At 37.6% G+C, this 22860-nt stretch overlaps 1 protein-coding gene across 2 annotated transcripts in view; it reads left to right on the top strand.

Annotated features, from left to right (window-relative positions):
- Positions 1 to 22860, top strand: part of WWP1 (WW domain containing E3 ubiquitin protein ligase 1) — a 100636-nt gene that overhangs the window by 44964 nt on the left and 32812 nt on the right. For both annotated transcript variants that reach the window (XM_011937084.1, XM_011937085.1), the window contains exons 9-15: positions 12580 to 12675; positions 14976 to 15150; positions 18096 to 18150; positions 18458 to 18542; positions 18667 to 18795; positions 22498 to 22573; positions 22681 to 22752. In XM_011937084.1, coding sequence (XP_011792474.1) covers positions 12580 to 12675; positions 14976 to 15150; positions 18096 to 18150; positions 18458 to 18542; positions 18667 to 18795; positions 22498 to 22573; positions 22681 to 22752 — 688 coding nt within the window. The remainder of the gene's footprint in view (positions 1 to 12579; positions 12676 to 14975; positions 15151 to 18095; positions 18151 to 18457; positions 18543 to 18666; positions 18796 to 22497; positions 22574 to 22680; positions 22753 to 22860) is intronic.

Here is a 22860-nt window from a genome sequence, read left to right as displayed (position 1 = left end):
AAAAAAAAAAAAAAAAGAAGTTCTTAAAATGTTTTACAGTTATTGTATATTAATGACTATAGATTTGTGATAGATAATCTAGATTACTTGTGAATTTTTCCTGATTCTTCTTGTCAAGTATTTTACCAAGATTTTCTTGAATGCTTATAATCATATGATGTTTATCCTTTAATCTGCTAACATAGTAGATTTTCTAATGTAGTTTCCTAATATCAAATCATCCTTGAATTTATACATGATGTTAGTCTATAGTCTTCTTGTTCTGTTGTTGTTCAGTTTCAGCTTTGAAAGGTTACATTACCTTCCCAGAATGAGTTAGGACACTCCTTTTCACTTTTTCTCCCCTTATGTGTTATAACACCTTAAATAACATAGGAATGATCTATCTGATAAAGGCTTCATAGAATTTTCTCAGAAACCTTGCTGAGCCTGGGGCCTTTAGGAATGATGGTATTAGAACTTTCATCACCTTTTCCATTGCTACTCTGATTTGTCTTTTTTTTCTTTCCCTTGAGTTAGTTTAGCTAATTTCAAACTCATTGATAGGAAATTGTACGTGGTATTTCTAATGTTATTTATATTAAACATGTTTTCTTTATAAAACTTGGAAAGGTATATTTCATGGTTTCTCCAGCTTTCCTGATTAAAAAAATCATATGCATTTGTTGGAAATGCAGATCCCCAGGTTCCTCCCTAGTGATTTCCCCTAGAGATTCAGTAAGTCTAGTATGAGGACTTAGATATTATATTTTCAGTAAGTTCTTGAGTCATATCAACTGCATTAGGAAATTCTGATCTTTTTTTGGGGGTCTTTTGACCAAAATTCATTTTCTTCTACTTACTTTTTTCTTTTTTTCTGTGCCTGGAATGAATTCTAAGCTCTTTTATTACCTTCCTTTCTTACATCTTTGGTATTTCTTTGACCATGTCCAGTAGCATTTAATCTGAGTGGGTTTTTTTGTCATTAATTCTCCTAAAATTTGTGATTATGTCTCCCCCTGCCATTTCCATTAGAACTTTGATATTTGATTTTCCAGAAGGTTTTATTCTGTAATCTATTCACCCTTACAGTTTTAATTTGACTCATTTTATAGTGACACACAGTCGAAGTAGGTCAATCACACTTAAAATGAAAATTAGGAAAACTGTGTCACTGGATTGCAGTACTGGGTTTTTTCTTGAAAAAGTGTAGAACAGGTTCTTGTAACCCCTATAGTACTATTTTAAGAATTGATGCCATCATATAGTTCCTACTATTGGCAAAACAGTTTGTTTGACGTTAGCTACCATTTACACAAGAGAAGAGCAATTGAAAGGGATCATTTTTCAAAGTTTAGATGGCCCATACAGACTTCTCAGAATGGATGATTTGGAGGGAAAACATTGGTTATCTTAATGTTGGTGCCTCTCTCCTTAAGGTTGTTATTATTACACATGCTTAAATTTTTATCATTTATATATTTATCCCTGAAATTTTGAGCAACAAAAAAAATCTCCATTTTATTTTATGTTACATATTTTGAAAAGATTACTTTGTCTGCTGTTTGGAGAATGGATTGTAGTTGCTTAGTCTGGATTAGGCTCTGAATAGTGTAGTCAATTGATTAGGTAATTGATTGCTTTATCATTACTTGATAGATTGTTTTATTAATTTTCCCTTCTCAGTTAATGGAGAATCATCCTCATTTGCACCAACTGATAATGCTTCTGTCACGGGTACTCCAGTAGTGTCTGAAGAAAATGCCTTGTCTCCAAATTACACTAGTACTACTGTTGAAGATCCTCCAGTTCAAGAAATACTGACTTCTTCAGAAAACAATGAATGTAATCCTTCTACCAGTGCAGAATTGGGATCTGAAGCTAGAGGTATATTAGAGCCTGACACCTCTAATTCTAGAAGTAGTTCTGCTTTTGAAGCAGCCAAATCAAGACAGCCAGATGGGTGTATGGATCCTGTACGGCAGCAGTCTGGGAATGCCAACGCAGAAACCTTGCCATCGGGGTATGTTAAATTTTTTAATGTCTGACTTGCATTTAAGTAGCAACTCTGTGTTAATATATGACTATTGAATATGTGTATAAAATGTTTTCATTGTTCAGAACTTCAAAATCTAAGTTGGGATCTGAATCATACTATTTATTTACTTGCTGCAAAGAAGTACTTTTTGAAACTAAGAACAATTGCTCATCTGGTTGAAATATATGTAGTATGAAGGGAAAACAAAAATCCTGATGTTAATCAGCAAAACCCTCTTGATTTGGTTCTTGGTTTATTTTTACTTTTCATAAGAATACCATGATACTCCATATAGTATCTTCAGTTCTCTAGCATCCTTGGTGGTCTGTTTCCAGACCTCATGCTGGAGAGCAAATAGCTCTTCTTTTCCTCAGCTAATAAATTGAGTGCTGGGGAGTCACATACCTTGCTGATTGACTATTAAAAACACAATTTTTCATTGCTGGTTAGTAATTCTTAAGCTCTTTTAAGTTTCTCATTATAATTATTTAGCTCCCCATGATTTTCTTTAAAGAGTATTCTGTATGTTTATTCCATTTGGTCATCTCCTCTGTATTCATGTAACAATTTCTTTGTCCTTTGGCACTGATAATACTAATGTTAATTAGTGATTAATTGTCTCTGCCTTCAAGAAGCTTATGTAGTGATTCACAGTTGTAAACATGTACAGTATATACAATACGGTCAGAAAGTGCTGCAATAAAAATATGGACACAGTGCTTTCCAATACAGCTTACAGTGATCAGAATGTCAACTCTTGTAGCTGTTGCAACTGCACTTCTAGATGTCTCTACACTATTGTCTTCATTTTCTTACCTCAGTCACTGTTAATGTACCTTGGTTTTTTTTAGAATTGTTTTTTCTCAGTGCCCTTTACTGGCTCATCTGATGTTGTCCACGGCATAATTATGATTTCAACCTTTGGTCTTCCTTTGTGTGCTTACCCCAGTAGATCTAGCACTCTCCATTATTATTGTTTTGGAATGGAGTTTCACTCTTGTTGCCCACGCTAGAGTGCAATGGCACAATCTTGACTCACTGCAACTTCTGCGTCCCAGATTCAAGTGATTCTCCTGCCTCAGCCTCGCGAGGGGCTGGGATTAGAGGCGTCTGCCACCATGCCCAGCTAATTTTTGTATTTTTAGTAGAGACGGGGTTTCTCCATGTTGGTCAGGCTGGTTTCGAACTCCTGATTTCGTGATCCACCCTCCTCGCCTCCCTAAGTGTTGGGATTATAGGTGTGAGCCACCACACCTGACCGGCGCTACATCATTTTAACTGTTAAATCTATGCGTTCAGGCCAGACTTTTCTCTGAGCTTATTTTCAACCGCTTTTCCCTCTTCTGTTCCCTGCAAATGTTTCAGCTTTCCTTTCCCTCTCAAAAATCTCTTGTCCTGTGTCCCCTGTCTTTGGTAAATGAGTCATTTATCCTAGTCTCTCATGTAACAGTCACTGTGGCAAAGACATATAAAAAGCTATTCTTAGCCAGGCGCGGCGGCTTACGCCTGTAATCCCAGCACTTTGGGAGGCCGAGGTGGGTGGATCAGGAGGTCAGGAGATCGAGAGCATCCTGGCTAACACGGTGAAACCTCGTCTCTACTAAAAATACAAAAAATTAACCGGACATGGTGGCGGACGCCTGTAGTCCCAGCTCCTCGAGAGGCTGAGGCAGGAGAAGCGCTTGAACCCGGGAGGCGGAGCTGGCAGTGAGCTGAGATCATGCCACTGCACTCCAGCCTGGATGACAGAGCGAGACTCCGTCTTAAAAAAAAAAAAAAAAAGAAAAAAAAAACCATTCTTACTGCCAGGAACCTCATCATTTAAGTGCTGGGGGTGGGGAAGAGAAGTAAACAATCAGCCAGTATACAGTATAATTAAAGCTAATGCCAGAGGTAAGTTTATGATGCCATGACAAGAACACATGCAGAGAAGGAATGGGAGGAGTCACCTGTGCTGTTGAAGTCGAAGAATACTTTCTGAAAGCTATGACACTTCAGTGGATTCTGAAAGAAGAGGAGGAGTTAGCACAGTGGTGAAAAGTTTCATTTTTAGTAGAGCCGACTGCACATTCAAATCCCTAGTACCCATGAAAATGAGTATGCTGAACCCAGGAATTATTATTTTGTTATAGTTTGAGTTCAGCATTTGAGGCAGCAAGATATATAATGCTGAAGAGAAAACAGCCCTATGAAGAATTTTGTGTGATTGCGAAGGGTTTTGAACTGTTTTCTGAAAACTACTAATAAGCATTAAAGAATGTAAAGCAGGGGAGTGACATAATCCTCTTTGCTTTTATTAAGATCATTTTTGCAGTGGTATAGACAGCTGAGGAGTTAGGAGTTGGAATAGCAGCCAGGCTGTTTTATAAATGGGGGAAGCTGGCATTCCAGTTCAAAACAGTAAGTACATACACCTAATTCTGTCGGAACCAGATAAATGCTTCAGCAGGCTTGTTGCCACCATTTATGATCTTGGTATTAGAATTTTGCAGTAATCTAGGTTAGTGTTTTTCAATTTGTAGAGTACAACCCATTAATAGGTTATGACCAGCATTTGAACACATAATGAAGCAAAGAAATATAGGCGAGAATAGGAAATACTGGAAAATGTTAAATGTAGTACGAATAAGCATTATTTCCAGAAAGTTTCTCTCTCTCTCTCTCTCTGTGTGTGTGTGTAAAATCAGTAAATAGCAATCTGGTATACACAGAGATGTTTATATAAAACACACTTCTTACTGTGTAAACTGTGATCAAAAAAAGTTTAAAAGCCACTAATCCAGGGGAGAAATGAAGAGAGCCTGAAGTGAGGTAAATGCTAATATTTTAGGTTGACATAAGGTGGGTCTTGGTAATAAGTTGTGGGGAGATAGAATAGAAAAGAGTGGAACCAAGGTGGATTCTTCTGGCATACACAGCACTAGGCTGTGTAACCCTTTGAGTTAGCAGTTTTCAACTCCACATCATCTTCCCTCTTTGCTTAAAAATCTTACCTTAGTTCCTATGTTTTCTTTTGTTTGGTAACTTACTGAGTCATTTGGCTAACAGCAGGATAGGATTATGGGTGCCTAAATCCTGTTGATTCTAATGCACAGCCAGGTTGAGAACTGCTACTTCAAGTTGTTTTGTTAAACAACCCTTTGCTCTCCACAGTTTTTTAAATTCACTTTCCATAGAGATATGTAGATGAAATAAAGAAGTTTTGTGTATCAAAACCTAATTTAAAGTGCGCATCAGTGAAAATTTGGACAGTGTATTGAGTTACTTTTCAGAGAGATTAAAAATACATTCTCAATCTGCACCCCTCCGCCCTACCTCTAAATAGTGGTTAGGCAACTGGGTCGTGGCATATTGAAATAACCAGAGCTGTATTCAACTTGCTGTGAGTTGAGAGTGAATGAGAGGGGAGGAAGTGTGATAGAGGACACTTTGGAAGAGTGTGAACTAATGTAGAAAACTTTCTCTGTGAAGACAAAGGGAAGGAGGAATGTTTGATAGAAGTGAGCAAGAGGACATACAGAACTGAGGAGTAGATGGTTTTGTAAAATGGAAGAGACTGACAGTTGATCTGCTGATGGAGTAGGTCGGTGGAGGCAGAGATTGGCCAATACTAGACAGAAAGAGGATTAACTCTGGGATTGTGGTTATGACAAGGCAGCAGTCTTACTGCCAACCCCTGTTACCTAAGTTTGAAGCCAGCAGTTGCCCAATCAGTCACCAAATTTTATTATTTTTATTGTAATATATTTCACAAAATTCTTCCACTTTTTTTTTTTTTAAGCAAAGTCTTTGTTCAGTACTAGGCTTTGAAAATTTGTATATAATGTTTCACTGAGACAGAGAAACCATACCTAAATATTAGGCAGAAGAGGGTTATGGTTGAAGGTGAAGTGTGGCAGTTATAAATTAGAGTTCTATTGAGAATTCTCAGTAATCAGTAATTTGGTGATTTGCACCTATTTGCGGGGTGTTCATGAATTTTCACTCCGGGATTATCTGGTGTCTGGCCAGATCCTGTCCACCACTTTTATAGGGCCCCCAGGTACAGCTCTAGAAGGCTGTCACTATGAGTCATGGAGACAAAGCCAGAGTAGCCCCCTTTACCCCTGTACCACTTCCCCCTAAAAGTACCTTCCTCCCTTATTGCTGCCCAAGGCATGCTCTGGTCACCACCAGATTTGGGGGACTCACTCTTGGCAGCTACCAGGTCCCAAGCAGTGGACGCATACCCTGGGAGTGACAGCTCAGCATGGTGACTCACTTTGGGCCAGCTGCCAGGGGAGGAGAGAAGGGCACACACAGGTATTCAAGAGTCCCTGGGGCAGACGGTGAAATTGGCCAGGCTGCTCCCTTGTGGACCAGGAACTCTGTGTTCTGAGAATGTTGTCAGCAGAGGGAACTGGGTACGCAACATGCCCACAACTCGGGATGCCCCAGCATAGGCAGAGAGGGTGGAGCCGGGCAGGAGTCTCTTTTTATGTAAGTACCTATATAATTGTCTTGATTATATCTTTGGTTCACAAAGCCTAAAATATTTACCATCTGGCTCTTTGTAGAAATTTGCCTCCTTATCTAGTGCATTATAGATCTATTAAAGTGCATTCTGTGGGTCTAGAAAATTAGAAATAAGATAACCGAAAGCAGTTCTGAATATAATGTTCTGTGTAGCAAGAAATTTAGTTTGAGAAAGACAAATTCTATTTAGAACAAAAACACTGAAATCTGGAAGTGATCTAACAAGATCAGCGACTAGCATTGTGCTTGGAACGTAAGTGCTTACTGAATATTTGTTAAATGGTAAATTAGAAATACTTGAAGTTAGCTCAGGATAAAACAGAAAAGGGCTTTGTAGCCCATTATATGGATGGAGGGCTTGGTTGTGTTTATTTTTTCCCCCAGTATTAAAACTGTTTCTGATTACAAAATTAAGACATGACAAATACAATATGTAAGTCATATAGAAATATTAATACTTCTTAAACTCACCAGTGAGAGTGGTGTCTATATATATTATTCCAGCAGGAAATATTTGAGAGCCTTGTTCTAGGCGTGTGCAGCAGAGCAAGAGAGCCCAAGGCTCTGTTGTGTAGCACCTGTTGTGTAGAGCTTGTATTTCAGTGGGAAGACAAACAGTGGCCTTCTGTAAAAAAACTCATAGAGTAATGTCTGGTAGTGACAAGTTCTATGAGACAAGATAAAAGTGGATGAAGAGGCTAGAGAGCAGCTATATACATTATTATTTTGCATAAAATATTTTCATAAATAGGATCATACTGTGTATAGTTTTTCAGTTGGTTTAAAAAAACAACTTAGTCATATTTCCAAATCAGTACAAATAAATTCACACATTGATCAAATATTTAATTGACAAATATTTATTAAACTCTTTGTCTGTGGCAGCCTCTGTGCTAGGTGCTGTTAGTATACTGATTAGCAAAACATAAAGGCCCAAACTCTGCGGAGCGTAAGGTCTAATACGTAGGTCTCCCTTAATTCTTTTGAATGGTTTGTAGTGCTTCCTTGTGTATTATTTATTGCTGTATAATAAATTACCCCAAAACTTATCTCACATAGTTTCTGAGCGTCAGGAATAAGGAAGTGCATTCGCTGGGTGCTTCTACTTGGGGTTCTTACGAGGTTGCCATCAAGCTGTTGGTGGAGGCTGCAGTCATTTGGAGGATGGTTAAGTGCACCTCAGTTAGCAAACCCAAGAGAGCTGGATTCTGGCCTGTCAGTGGGAAAAGCTCATAATACGCATTGGCAGCATCGGATACCTTTGGAAGTGGTAGTGAAGATGACACTGTAAATGGCAAGATTGAATGTTTGAGAAACCCTAATTCCCTTCCCTGCAGCCAGAACTTCTGCTCTGCCTAGGGGTTTCCTCACTGGAGATACTTGATGCTTGGGAACACCAGGCACATTGGAGGTCAGAAAAACTGTCCTAAATCAGCAGACATAAGTGAACCTTTGAAAGGTTAATAAGTAAAGAAAGTTGTAAAGTAAATTTTCAAATACACACCCAACCCAGATCCCAGAATATTGACACCCAGGATTTTACCTCTTCACCCAGGAGACTGACAGTATCTTCTATTGAATACCTCCCCAAAACACTGAAAATACTAGTATAGATTGTTCTCTAACAAAACAGCCCCATTATTATCACTCTTCAATTAACCCTGCAATCCACAAGCCCCACCCAGGCACATAAAATTCCCAGTCAGTTTTCGGTGCCCTTCTCATTAGACATCTGAGGGAAACCTCTTAATTTGAAAGATAGATATCAAAACAAACAACCTAGAAAATACTGTTTTAAGATACCAGACTAGGGCTGGGTGCGGTGACTCCCGCCTGTAATCCCCAGCACTTTGGGAGGCCTAGGCAGACAGATCACGAGGTCAGGAGTTCGAGACCAGCCTGGCCAATATGGTGAAACCCTGCCTCTAATAAAAAATACAAAAATTAGCCAGGCGTGGTGTCACTTGCCTGTAGTCCCAGCTACTCAAAAGACTGAGGCAGAAGAATCGCTTGAACCTGGGAGACGGAGGTTGCAGTGAGCCAATATTGCACCGCTGCACTCCAGCCTGGGTGACAGAGTGAGATTCCATCAAAAAAAAAAAAAAAGATAACAGACTATTTTAATATCCTGTGAAGGATAAAAGTAGATATGACATACATAAAACAAGAACCCAGTGCTATAAAAATGGAATACTCAAAGAACTAAAAAAACTCTTGGAAATTTAATTCCGTGGAAAATTTGACTGATAGAGGTAAAGAAATTTGCCAGAGAGTAACACATAAGGATCAGTTCAGACAGTCTGATAAGAAAAGTTCTAGAAAGAGAGAAAATAGGAGGAAGTCCTTAACAAAATAACAAACACAAATTTCTTTATTGAAGAATAAACACAAATTTCTTATTGAAAAGACTCACTAAAAATCCAGGATGATAAATGAAAACAGATCTATTTTAAGATGGTTGTGAAAATTTTAGTACATTGGGGCCAATTAAATTTAAATATTTTCAGAGATTGAAAAAATAAAGCAGGTTTCATAATAATCAGAATGGCATCAGATTTCCTAGAATCAACACAAAAAGCTAGAAGACAGTGGAAGACAGTGGGTCCATGCCTTACATGCTGAAGGAAATTACACCCAACATATATTTCTGTATCCAGCCACACTGTTTAGTGTTTGCGTAGAATAAATACATTTTTCCATATCCTAGGTTTCCAAAAGTTCACTTCCTATGTCTTCTTTCTTAGAAAGCTACTAGGACTTGTGTTTTCTCAAAACTAGGTAGTGAAAGTAAAAGATGTTGGATACAGGAATTAGAGGGTCTGCTAGGAGAAGAGTGAAAGGAATGCTGCACAATGGTGAAGGAAAGCCCAGAGTGGCCTCAGACAGCAGACAGTCTAGAGTAGAAGCTAATCAGAAGGCAGGTACAATCATAGAACAGCTAACAAGCTTGAACGTTTCAAGAGATTTATGCAACTGGAAAAGTATTTGGGGTTTAACTATAAGAATGTAGACAAGCAAATGGAAGTGGAGATAATTTTTCTAGCTAATAGTATTTTTTTTAAAAAAATCGGGGTATGTTCTGTGCTCAGCTGTGGGGAGAGTTTACATAGTCATAATGATAACTGTAAGGGAAGGTACAACATATGTATATATTTGGAGTGGTTGGGAGGAGGGTAAGTGTAGATGTGTGTGTGTGCAGGAGAGAGACCTGCAGCTTCACCTTTCCTAGTAAAATGTCAATACATTATGTTTGAAATTAAACAAGTTACAATAGGTCAAGGAAGTTAATAAGTAAAAGAAGTAAATACCAAAAAAAATGGACTGAAACAAAGTTGAAAATATTGCCTTGGGGAGTGGAAAATGAAGTGAAAGAGACAGTAAGTACTGTTGTTTTTTGCAATAAGTCTCATAGACTATATGACTGTTTAAACTATGTGAAGGTATATATAATTATATAGCTATGAAAGTATATATTAAACTATCTGAAAGTATATGTAATTTTGATAAAAATTAAAGCTAAATTAAAAATAGTAAAGGATATTTGTGAAGAAACAGTTGAAATCAGGAAATTTTGCTATAGGAAAGCAATAAATATTCAAGGACTGTGTATGGGAATTATTACCTAAAAATAGCAAAAGTAAAACTTGATCAGGTTGTTAGGTATTCATTTGGTTTTGGTAGTTAAGCTTTCATACAGAATAGCCCATTGGTACATGTTAGACATATTCCTGAAAGACCTTTAAAATGAAATTTTATATTTAACTCCTTCTTTCCCGTGTGCTTTTTATATAAGCAGATAAAGTAAATCATAACTTTCAGATTGTCTGATTTTAGTGAAATGCTTTATAAGGAATATCTAAGTTTTTACAGTACTGAATATCTTGAGTGTTCCAGTGTAGGATATAATAGGCAAGTTTAATAATTTTTGTGATCCTAAGTCAGTTCTGAACTTTGGAATCTTTATCGTTTATGGTTACTACTTAAGCATTTTGTGACGTGGGTTTGTTAGATGCAGACTAAACAATTTTTTTAATTTTTTGTGTGTATTTGTCATTTTAAGTATGTATGTGTTTATGGGTGCGAACTAGGGAGTAGTTTCAGTATATATAGTTATCGTGTACAAAAATAAAATAACTTTGGCACTCTTAATAAAATAAATTTAATTGGGTTCTTTTTGGGGGGATTCTCACAGATTGATTTAATATTTGAAAATATAAATTTACCATATTAACAAATAATAGGGAAAAGCGATTTGATCCTCTCTCAAAACTTTGCAGATGGGGAAGGACGGTAGAAGGGAAAAGTGCTGGATTCTTTATGGGAGATCCTTGAGCCTCCCTCTTGGTGCAGGACAACTTATCAAAACTCAGCATTTCAAGTTAGGGCTTTTTGATAAGCACTCACATTTAAAAACAGAATCTCTTATTGTGAAACATCACATACACACAGAAAAGTACTTTCCTTCAAAATATACAGATGAAGCTGATTTCTCACAAAATACACATTTGTAACCATCACACAAGTCACGAAAGAGAACATTGACAGCACCCTAGGAACACTCTCTCATGTCTCTTCCGAAACACTACCTTCTTGAGTTCTTGTGTTAAAGAAAAAGGAAAATATTTTCTGGTTATTCTATTTTAAAATTGAAAACAAGAGTCTTAAACTCAGAAGTATGAGTTTTTGTTTGTTTGTTTGTTTATATTTTATATTTTTAAGACAGTCTTGCCCTGTTGCCCAGGCTGGGTTCAAGCAATTCTCATGCGTCAACCTCCCAAGTAGCTTGGATTACAGGAGTGTGTGCCACCATGGCTGGCTAATTTTGTGTGTGTGTGTGTGTGTGTGTGTGTGTGTGTGTGTTTAGTAGAGACGGGGTTTCTCCATATTGGCCAGGCTGGTCTTGAGCTCCTGACCTCAGGTGATCCACCCTCCTTAGCCTCCCAAAGTGCTGGGATTACAGGCATGAGCCACCATGCCTGGCCCACCAGTTTTTATTTTTAAAAATTATTTTTCTATACCATATTAAGAAAAGACTGAAGAGAAATTAACAGGAATCACAGAAGAAAAAATGAGAATGGTAGAAACAAGAGATTGAGAGTCTTCAAAATAGAATATGAAAAAGATAAAATGTAATTTCCATAAATTCTGAGACCTACCAAAACGAAAATTGGGATAGATATGCACAAAGAAAAGACACTGTGCACACAGATGAAAGAATTTTCATGGAGCAGTATCACCACATACTTCTTTAAGGCGATTTCGGCTAAAAATCTTTTAGATGGGTACTTTTGAAATTACAGCCAAATCAATATATTACTTCATAGACATTTTGTGCCTTGGGTTTAATATTAAGCTGAAGGTTTCTTTATTCTTGTTTTTTTTTTTTTTTTTTTTGAGACAGAGTCTTACTCTGTCCCCGAGGCTGGAGTGCAGTGGCCGGATCTCAGCTCACTGTAAGCTCCGCCTCCCGGGTTTACGCCATTCTCCTGCCTCAGCCTCCCGAGTAGCTGGGACTACAGGCGCGCGCCACCTCGCCCGGCTAGTTTTTTGTATTTTTAGTAGAGACGGTTTCACCGTGTTAGCCAGGATGGTCTCGATCTCCTGACCTCGTGATCCGCCCGTCTCGGCCTCCCAAAGTGCTGGGATTACAGGCTTGAGCCACGGCGCCCGACCTGGTTTCTTTATTCTTGATTCAATTTCTGTTTTCTGATAATTTGGAATTCTGTAAGTAACTTTTTTAAATGTGGGGTATTGTATTCCTTTTCTGCTAACTATACTTTTTGAGTTTCCAATACTGTAATAAACAGGGAATAATTAAGAGGTTAAAAAGGTACTAATAATTGAGAAAATGAACACTTATGTATATATATAATAGCCTTTATATATTGCTCTGTGGTGTGTGTGTGTTTATAGTCTTTTAATAAAAGTAAAGCTTATCTGTAATTTTTCTGATTATAAGGAAGAGTCATTCATTCAGTCATTCTGATTACTAGGAAGATTGTCCTAGTGTGTTGTCTCTTACTGTTATTTTTGTATTTTTATTAAAGGTGGGAACAAAGAAAAGATCCTCATGGTAGAACCTATTATGTGGATCATAATACTCGAACTACCACATGGGAGAGACCACAACCTTTACCTCCAGGGTAATATAGCATCTTTATGCATCTGCAGTTATATTTTATCACATATGTGGTTTTCAAATTTATTTAGTACAGCATAATTTGATTCTTTCATTCTGCATATATTCAGTTTCTTTAAATTTCCTTGTATAAATAATGAATGTTCAGTCAATGAGACTAGATAGTCTGTAGGGCTTCTTCAAGAGACTGTCAAGCATTGGCATGAGTTACTGAGAGAAGCTGCAAAATTTGGTCAGTTGTCAGTCTTTCCTTGTAATTTTTTTAAGGAAAGAAAGGTAATATTTAGGACAGTTTATATGTATGGTTCTGCAAGGATAGTGATCTAAAGTGTGTTATTTCATAAGATTTAATGACTTAAATATTAAAGTGGCCCGAAACTATAATCTACAAAGGTCTCCATGAGTGAACTTATACCTAAAATTGTAGAAGGTTTTAAATTAATAAAGTTTTTATTACATACTAAAATTCATGCTATTAGGCTGTCGTTCAAGGCCATTCACAAACGAGTCTTCCTTTACCTTTGTATTTTTTCATAACTGTCTATATAACTGCACTGATAGCTAGTCGAATTGTACTATTTACATTCATTTATCTCACACATTCTGTGTGTACCTGAAGTATATTTCTTAGATACTCAGATTTCCCTTCCATATTCAATTTAAAACCCACCATTATAAAACACATTCAAAATCTAGAAAATTTAAGGCAGAGAAATGTTATTTTTGTGGAATATTTCTCTTTTATGGAACAAAGCACTCAGGCCTTGATTCTACAGTATTAAATGAGAACTTATTGGAAAACATGGCACCGATATTGCAATATAGCAAACCGTGAAGTTCATTTTAACTCTGACAGGATCATCAAGTTATAGTCATTCATTTAGCCCATTCATTGAGTGCCATGACATGGGGTTTATTTCACTGAAACTGTTGTCCAAATATTAGGTAGAGGTTGTCTTTAATTTCATCTTTAGCGTCTATTATTCTCTTTGTGACCCCATTGTATTTTTAGTAATAAGTTTAAGGAATTTATAATTGCTTGCTGAAAGGAGTTTACAATCATTTTATAAGTTAATCATAAAAATTGGTTTAATAGATCCTACATGTGTAGAACAGGTGGGAGTTGGCGTGAACCCTCGAGGATGAGTAGAATTCTGGTTGGTAGAGAAATAGGTAAGGGTCTTCTGTGAGGCAAAAGCATGACAAAATTCAACTCATGACACCCTTGGAACCAGCAAATAGTTGGTTAGACTCTCACATGAGACCCTTGTAGGATCTCAGGGAGATGAGACTGAAAATGTGGACAGTACATTTTTATGCCATGCCAGTGAGCCTCATGGGTGGAATGACATGGAGTCCACCTGCGTTTCAGGAAGAAAATTGGCAGCAATATAATGGTAGGAAGATGAGTTAAAAAGTAATAAAAAGAGTTCAGTTAACTCATCCTGAACATGGGTGTTGGCTATAGAGCAGATTGCTTGGTATACAGCAAGCACTGTCAGTAAATGCTTATCAAAGAAAGAAGGAGAGGCTGGGCACGGTGGCTCATGCCTGTAATCCCAACACTTTGGGAGGCCGAGAGGTGGGAGGATCACCTGAGGTCAGGAGTTCAAGACCAGCCTGGCCAACATGGTGAAACCCCGTCTCTACTAAAAATACAAAAAATTAGCTGGGTGTGGTGGTCTGTGCCTGTAATCCCAGCTACCCGGGAGGCTGAGGCAGGAAAATCACTTGAACCTGGGAGGCAGAGGTTGCAGTGAGCCGAGATCACGCCATTGCACTTCAGCCAGGGTGACAAGAGTGAAACGCCATCCCACAAAAAAAAAAAAAGAGAGAGAAAGAGGATAGCCAGATTGATACTGAAACTGTTCTTTCAGTGGCCTCTTTTTAGACAGTCTTTAGAAATTATATTAGGGCTAATGCTCTCCCTCCCCTTGAGGGGCTTAAAACCTGTATGATGGGTTGCAGCAAACGACCATGGCACATGTATACCTGTGTAACAAACCTGCATGTTCTACACATGTATCCCAGAACTTAAAGTAAAATTTAAAAAATAAATAAATAAAAATAAGCAACCTCTTCTAGTGCGGGAGTAAACATTACAGTGATTAAAGGAAATAAAAAGATATTAGTGGTAGAATGGGAAGGTAATGTAGCTAAAATAAATAGTTCATAGTTTCATATGTTTTAGGTATTTTAACATGTCTTGAACTTGATATTTAAAGTGAGTGAAGTAATAACTGCTTTTCATTTTCTTATATTGAGAGATTATTGTTTATTTTTATTATTGTTTATTTGTGGTAGTTGGGAAAGAAGAGTTGATGATCGTGGAAGAGTTTATTATGTGGATCATAACACCAGAACAACAACGTGGCAGCGGCCTACCATGGAATCTGTCCGAAATTTTGAACAGTGGCAATCTCAGCGGAACCAATTGCAGGGAGCTATGCAACAGTTTAACCAACGATACCTCTATTCGGTAATTAGCAAATTATAAGATTGTTTACATAACTTTCTCCCTTATTTGTTTGTCCTTCTCTATTATGGTGATTTTTCTTTTCTTTTCCTTTTTTTTTTTTTTTCTATCCCTTGACCATAATGACATATCTATTTTGGTTATTTTTAGAAATGGTATAGACTGTGTTACAAGGTATTTTTTAATCTTTAATAAATAGTGTTTCTGATATATATATATATATGTAAGCACTTTATAATATTTTAAAATATTCTAGTTTACTAACATAACTTATACACTAAGTTTTATATCCTTACTAAGGGGTAGTTTCATAAATACAATTCTTCATAAAAGAATATTTTTGCTAATTTTCAATCCTCCACTTTTATAATAATTTTGTTTGCTTTCAACATAACCAGTTACCTTATGATTTTACTTAGAGCCAGTCTCGCAGTATGCTAGCTATTCTGATTCTCTTCCCAGATTCTAAGAAGCAACGTTCATCTGTTTTGTATCATCAAAGATATTTCTAGAACTCGAAAGTTTTGTCCAAAAAGTCTAATGCTGTCTGAAAATTTGACCAATTGGTGATTTACTTATTGCCATAAGCAAACATCCGTGAGAGGAGTGGAAAAAACAAAACAAAACTCCTCTGATAAATGGTGTGATCATAGGAGGTAGAAAAGATAAATTTTAAAGTACTGGGCAACTACAGATAGTGTTTTGAGGCACCTTGAAGAAACCTAAAGTGTAGAAGCTGGCAGATAGAAAGGAAGTAGGAAAGAGACATAGAAAGAAAATGTAAGTAACTTTCTCCAAAATCCTGTTGCAGTCTGACTCTTTCAACCACATTTTTTTCAGAGGTTAAATAGTAAGTTCTCATTTGCAGGTTGACCTACTCTCCCTGTTATATGTAGCTAGCAGGGAGAGAGTGGGCAGCCTAGTTTCTATAGCATTTCCTGCTGCCTTCAATTGCTGGTTCTTCTATGACTTGTACAGAAATCTGTAGTAAGGTTCCATAGTTTAGCTATATATAGTAATTATACCGTATGGTATATACAGTAATATATATAGCTATATACATACATAAAAAGTAATACATATAGCTTTGTTTTTGGTTGGACTTACCTGTACACTTGAAAACCTTTGGTGAACAGGGCAGAATGAGGTAACAGATGTGTATCAGAAGAATGTTATCTTGCAAGTAATAGAATCTCCTTAAACACATTGAGGTTTAATTATCTCAGTACAACATCAGGTCTGGGGTAAAAGTCTAAGTGCTGCATTGACTCAGTAGTGTCATCAAGGACCTGGGTTCTTTCTGCCTTTTTGCTCTGCTATCCCTATCATACTTCAGGCCTGTTACTTCGTTTATATAGAGCTCTGCACTGTGGGCCTCACATCCACAGTCTAGGCAAGAAGAAAGAGAAAGAGGAATTGAAAGGGCAGATGGCTCTGTTGTTGCAAGCCCTTGCCTTTTTTACTTAGTGAAAGATGCCCTCACCATGGCTTCTGCCTATACTTCATTGGCCAGAGTTGTTCACTCTACCAGCTCAGCTGCAAGGGAGGGGGAGTGGCATGATCTTTGTGGCCACGTTTCTACCTCCAACAAAGCAGGGATATTTGGTTCTCAAGAACAGGTGGAAGATAAATATTGAGTATAATTAACAGAGTCTGTTACAAGATTATATTCATCAAGATGCATTTACTTTAAGAAATTATTTTTCAGGTAATGATTTTTACATTTGTCATTATAAAATTCTTGATAGAATGCTTATATTTTCTTCAGAATATATTTCTAGGTTATAATAAGAATGGAGGCATACATAAAAATTGTTTTTATGTATGTATGAAAAATAAAAGATACTAATTAAAGTTTATTTCTATAAATGATACTGGAATTGAGTGTTAGTTTTATTAGTGGGCATTTGTTTTAAAGAAAATTGTGATAATTGGTCTATTTTTAAACAAATAATATTGCCTCATTTAAACATCATAATTTCCTGTATGTTCTTCTCCCATTTCATCTTCCCTCTATAGTTTAGTATGGAAGGACTGGGAGAGTAAAGTACTGACGCCAGTGTATTATTTTTAAATCATTTTAGAAAAACTAATAATTAATTTGATTAGTTGATAGTCTCCTCTTCATGACGTTTTATGAACTTTGTGTCTTGGCTGGGAGTGGTGGCTTACACCTGTTATCCCAGCACTGTGAGAGGCCGAGGTAGGTGGATCACGTGAGCCTCGGAGTTCGAGACCAGCCTCAGAAACATGGCAAAACCTTGTCTCTACAAAAAATACAAATATTAGCCGGGTGTGGTGGCGCATGTCTGTAGTCCCAGCTACTCGGTGGGGCTGAGGTGGGAGGATTGCTTGAGCCTGGGAAGCAGAGGCTGCTGTGAGCTTGAGATCACACCACTGCACCCCAGTCTGGGTAATAGAGCAGGAAGATCCTGTCTCAAAAAACAAAGAACTTTGTGTCTTGAAATTGCTACATTTCTTTATTATGTAGATCTATCTATCTATCTATCTATCTATCTATCTATCTAATAATATAGATATATTTTTGAGACAGCTTCTTGCTCTGTTGCCCAGGCTGGAGTGCAATAGTAGTGTGATCACAGTTCACTGCAACCTCCACCTCCTGGGCTCAAGTGATCTTCCCACCTCAGCCTTCCAAGTAGCTGGGACTTTAGGCATGTGCCAACATGTCTGGCTAATTTAAAAAAATATATTTTTAATAGAGACAGGGTCTTCCAGGCTGGTCTTGAACTCCTGGGCTTAAGTAATCCTCCCACCTTGCCCTCCCAAAGTGCTGGGATTACAGGCGTGAGCCACTGTGCCCAGCCCCTTATCATATTTTTAGAAAATTATTATAAAATGTGATTCTGCCATGTGCCTGGCTTATTTCTACTTTCATATTAAAATACTGTTATTTTATTTCTCTCCCCAATCTTTTCTCCAATCAGGCTTCAATGTTAGCTGCAGAAAATGACCCTTATGGACCTTTGCCACCAGGCTGGGGTAAGCCGTTATGTTTTTGCTAATGATCTGTAAGGGAGATATATGTATCTCCATATATATATCCCTTATTTTATATGTATATCTCCCTTATATATATCCCTTAATATATACCCCTTATAATATATAATATATATTATATATAGAATAGATTATATATTGTATATATTCTATAAGATATATTATAAGGGATACATATATCCCTGATATTTTTTTATATATTTATATATAATATATAACTATATATATTCCTTATTTTATATATAGATCCCAAATAGTTATTAAATATTATGGTCATTTTATATTTCAGAAAAAAGAGTGGATTCAACAGACAGGGTTTACTTTGTGAATCACAACACAAAAACAACCCAATGGGAAGATCCAAGAACTCAAGGGTATGTATATACAGCAGCCTTAAGTCATCTTGCATATATCTGTAGGTAGAATCAACCAACCTTGAATAAGATATTTTTAGTACCTAGAAAATGTTCATCTTGTGATTTTAACTTTGTCTTTTAGCTTACAGAATGAAGAACCCCTGCCAGAAGGCTGGGAAATTAGATACACTCGTGAAGGTGTAAGGTACTTTGTTGATCATAACACAAGAACAACAACATTCAAAGATCCTCGCAATGGGAAGTCATCTGTGTGAGTGAAAACCTGAAGTTCTCTTTTAAATGTTGCTTAGTGAGCACTTGAGAGTTAGTCTCTAACTTATCCTCAAATTTAGAAAAACATTTTACTTTTTGGTTCAAGAAAACCTACACAAGTGATAGATACCTTAGTATAGCTGTCTTTGCTCTCATTTGACAATGAATTTGCAGCATGTGATTCCTTAATAATAGCAATGGCAACTATTTATGTAGTGATTACTATGTGCCAAGGATTGTTCTAAGTACTTCATAGGTATTAACTCATTTTATCTTCCAATAACCCCTTGAGGTAGATACAATTATTTTTCCCTTTACCAAGTGAGGAGAGGTACAGGGAGTGTAACTAACTGTGCAAAGTTATAAGGGAAGTAATGGAGCTGGTTTCTAACTATGACAGTCAGTCTGTCTCTTGACTCTGTGCTCTTAACTGCCACATGACACTGCTGCAATGAGATGGTCAGTGAAATGATTTTCCAGATTTAAAGATACCTTAATTAAGCAGTTGACAGATGTCTCCTTCATTCTTACTCTAAGGTATAATATCTGCATAACTAAGAAAGTAGAAGCAATCATAAAAGGTCTTTTGCAAATTTGCACCACCATATCTGTCTGTCTCCTACCACCTCTCCTCCCTCCTGTTCCTGTAGATGAACTGTCATTGTTATTATCAAAGTCTGCTCCCTCTGCTGGTACATTCGATTCCTACCACCACTTTTCTGCTTAATTGCTCCAACAGTTACCACCTTTGTCTTGCATTATCAGGTTTTATTTCTCCACTAAATTATTCTTACCAGCTGTTATTTCTCCTAGATTAAAAAAAAAAAGCAAAAAAAAATTACAACTCTTCCCTTTACCAAACCAATGTGTTCGATCACACAGTTGATTTGTTTTTTTTGTTTTTTTTTGTTTTTTTGAGATGGAGTTTCACTCATGTTGCCCAGGCTGGAGGGCAATAATGTGATCTCAGCTCACTGCAACCTCCGCCTCCTGGGTTCAAGCGATTCTCCTGCCTCAGCCCCCCAAGTAACTGGGATTACAGGCACCCACCACCACGTCCAGCTAATTTTTGTATTTTCAGTAGAGATGGGGTTTTGCCATGTTGGCCAGGCTGGTCTCAAACTCCTGACCTCAGGCGATCCACCCGCTTTGACCTCCCAAAGTCCTGGGATTACAGGCGTGAGCCATCACACCCAGCCCACAATTCATTTTTATTGCTCCCGTTTACAGGAAAGCTACTTGAGCACGGTTGTCTTTGTATTGCTGTTCATAGTTTCTCCTTTAAACCAACTCCAAGGAAGTTCCTGTGACACTGAATTTGCAAGGGCACCAATGATCTTCCTATTGTTAATCTAGGCATTGGTCTGCAGTCCTGTCTGATTTGACTTATCAGGAACATTTGACAATACATTTCTCGCTCCTGGCAAAAGTAGTGCTGTGAACCATACTTTCTTGATTTCCCTCTGCCTATCTGGTCTTCTTTTGTTATTTTGCCGAGTCCTCCTTTTTTTCCTCAGCCCTTTTTTTTTTTTTTCTTTTAAAAACTACATTCATTCTCTTGGTGCATTTTATTCAGTATTATGCTTTTAAAACACCTGCCTGCTAATGACTCACAAATTTAGCTCAGACTTCTCACTTGAAATTTTGCTTTCTATATTCAGCTGCTTATTGACATCTCCACTTGTAACTCCTTCCTGATAGGTCCTGTAAAACCTGCTCTCTGGCCAGGCATGGTGGCACACACCTGTAATCCCAGCACTTTGGGAGGTTGAGGCAGGTAGATCACTTGAGCCCAGGAGTTTGAGACCAGCCTGGGCAACATAGCAAGACACCAATCTCTTAAAAAAAAAAAAAAAACTAAAGCAAAACAAAAACAACAAAAACCCAGTCGTACCTGTGATATTCCCTGTCACAGTGGGTAACTCCCCTCTAGCATGTACTTGGGTCAAAAATTTTTGAATCACCTGAGCATGGTGGCTCACACCTGTAATCCCAGCACTTTGGGAGGCTGAGGTGGGTGAATCACCTGAGGTCAGGAGTTCCGAGACCAGCCTGGCCAACATGGTAAAATTAGCGGGGCATGATGGTGTGTGCACATAATCCCAGCTACTCAGGAGGCTGAGGCAGAAGAATCGCTTGAACCCTGGAGGCAGAGGTTGCAGTGAGCTGAGATTGCACCATTGCACTCCAGCCTGGGCAACAAGAATGAAACTCCATCTTAGAAAAAAAAATGTGGAATCATCCACAATTCCTCTTTCTCTCCTAGCTTGCAAACAGTCCATCAAGAATTCTAGTTACCTTAGCTTCAGAACATATCTAGAGTCCAGCTGTCTCACCACCCCCATTGTCATCATTTTGGTCCAAGCTACCATTGTCTGTTGCCTGGCTTGGTAGCAGAGTCCTCTCCCTGCTTTCTTCCCATACCTTGTACAATGTTATGTTATTCTCCGTACAGCACAGAGACTGACTTTCCACAACAAAAGTTAAATTAAAAGCCATTTATTTGCACAAAACCCTTCAGTAGTTTCCATCTCAGTCGGTGTAAAAAGCACACTAATGGCCTTACAGGATCTGACCCCTCTTATCTCTTCAACCTCTTCTTGGTTTTCGCTCCTCCTCATTCACCATGTTCCAGCTTCATTGGCCACTAGCTATGCCTTCAACACTGTCAGCTTCCACCTTGGGTCTTAGCCCTTACACTGTCTGCCTGGTATGCTCTTTTCCCGAATCTCCATATGGCTTATGCCCTCTCCTTCATGTTTTGCTCAAATGTCGCTTTGTGTATGAGCTCTACTCTTTTTACCCTTTTGAAAATTACAAAATACTTGTCATATCACTCCTTATCTTTTGTCCTTTTAACAATGCTTTTTTATTGTTTTAGGTCAGGAGTGATAAGACATTTGTACTTTACTTACCTCTTCACTAGTACATAAGCTCCACAAAACAGGCATTTTTACCTATTAATAAGTAATGCCATCACTGTCTAGAAGAAAGCCAGGTACCAGCTATCCTTTCAGTAAATGCTTGAATAAGTGAATTGACTTGAACCTGACAATACAAGAGAACATTTTTCATCTGTTCCAAAGTGTTCCTTAAGATTATGAAAGTGATTTGTGCTTGTCAGGCCCTCAGTCAATAGGCAAGAGATCCAGGCTCTGTTACTGTGAGTCAAACCATATTGTGAAACCTGTATTCCCAGGTGCCATGCCACCAACTCTGCCTTTTCTCTCACTGACCGCCTGAACCATGTCATCTGGGTAACAATGTTGTTTCTAGGAATTTGATTTTGCTCTGCTTATTATCTCCAGGAATATTTGTTTGGGTTTTAGGTTAGACTTAGGATGGGGTAGAATTTCCTTCCACGTCTCTTCTGTCTGGAGCCTTTGTCCTCCTTAGATTTAAGGATTATCAAATATTTTCTTGGAAATAGTCTGTAGTAGACTTTGGTATTTCATTTAACTCACTAACCAAAGACCCAGGCATAAATACAGTGTCCCTCTTTGTGTATGTGCGTGTCCTGTTGCTGTAATAGCCCCCATTACTTGAGCTGCTTTTGGCCCACCATGTATGTATACCCTTCTCTCCCAGCAAAAAACTTCCTGTGGTATTTTGTAGGACTTTAGGACCTCTGATTTCATACTGAATACTAAGTATTCAACTTTATTATGAGTTAATTTGGTTTATTTTTGTTTTTCTTTAGAACTAAAGGTGGTCCACAAATTGCTTATGAACGCAGCTTTAGGTGGAAACTTGCTCACTTCCGTTATTTGTGCCAGGTACTACAGTGGTAAATAAATCTTATACTCACAATAATTTAGTCTTATCTTTATACAATACATATACTATAACTTAGATGATATTATGATATTGTTTTTGTTTTTAGTCTAATGCACTACCCAGTCATGTAAAGATCAATGTGTCCCGGCAGACATTGTTTGAAGATTCCTTCCAACAGGTAAGGAGGATTTTAGCAAAATAAAATACTATTTGTCTCATTGTATTCTGTACATCTAAAGAAAGTTAAGGTTTTAGAGATTTTTAAACCACCCAGAACACAGCTATA

The sequence above is a fragment of the Colobus angolensis genome, unplaced genomic scaffold (assembly GCF_000951035.1).
Source record: "Colobus angolensis palliatus isolate OR3802 unplaced genomic scaffold, Cang.pa_1.0 Scaffold16, whole genome shotgun sequence".
Lineage (NCBI taxonomy): Eukaryota > Metazoa > Chordata > Mammalia > Primates > Cercopithecidae > Colobus > Colobus angolensis.
Note: the sequence above shows the minus strand (reverse complement) of the source record. Positions and strands in the feature narration are given on the sequence as shown.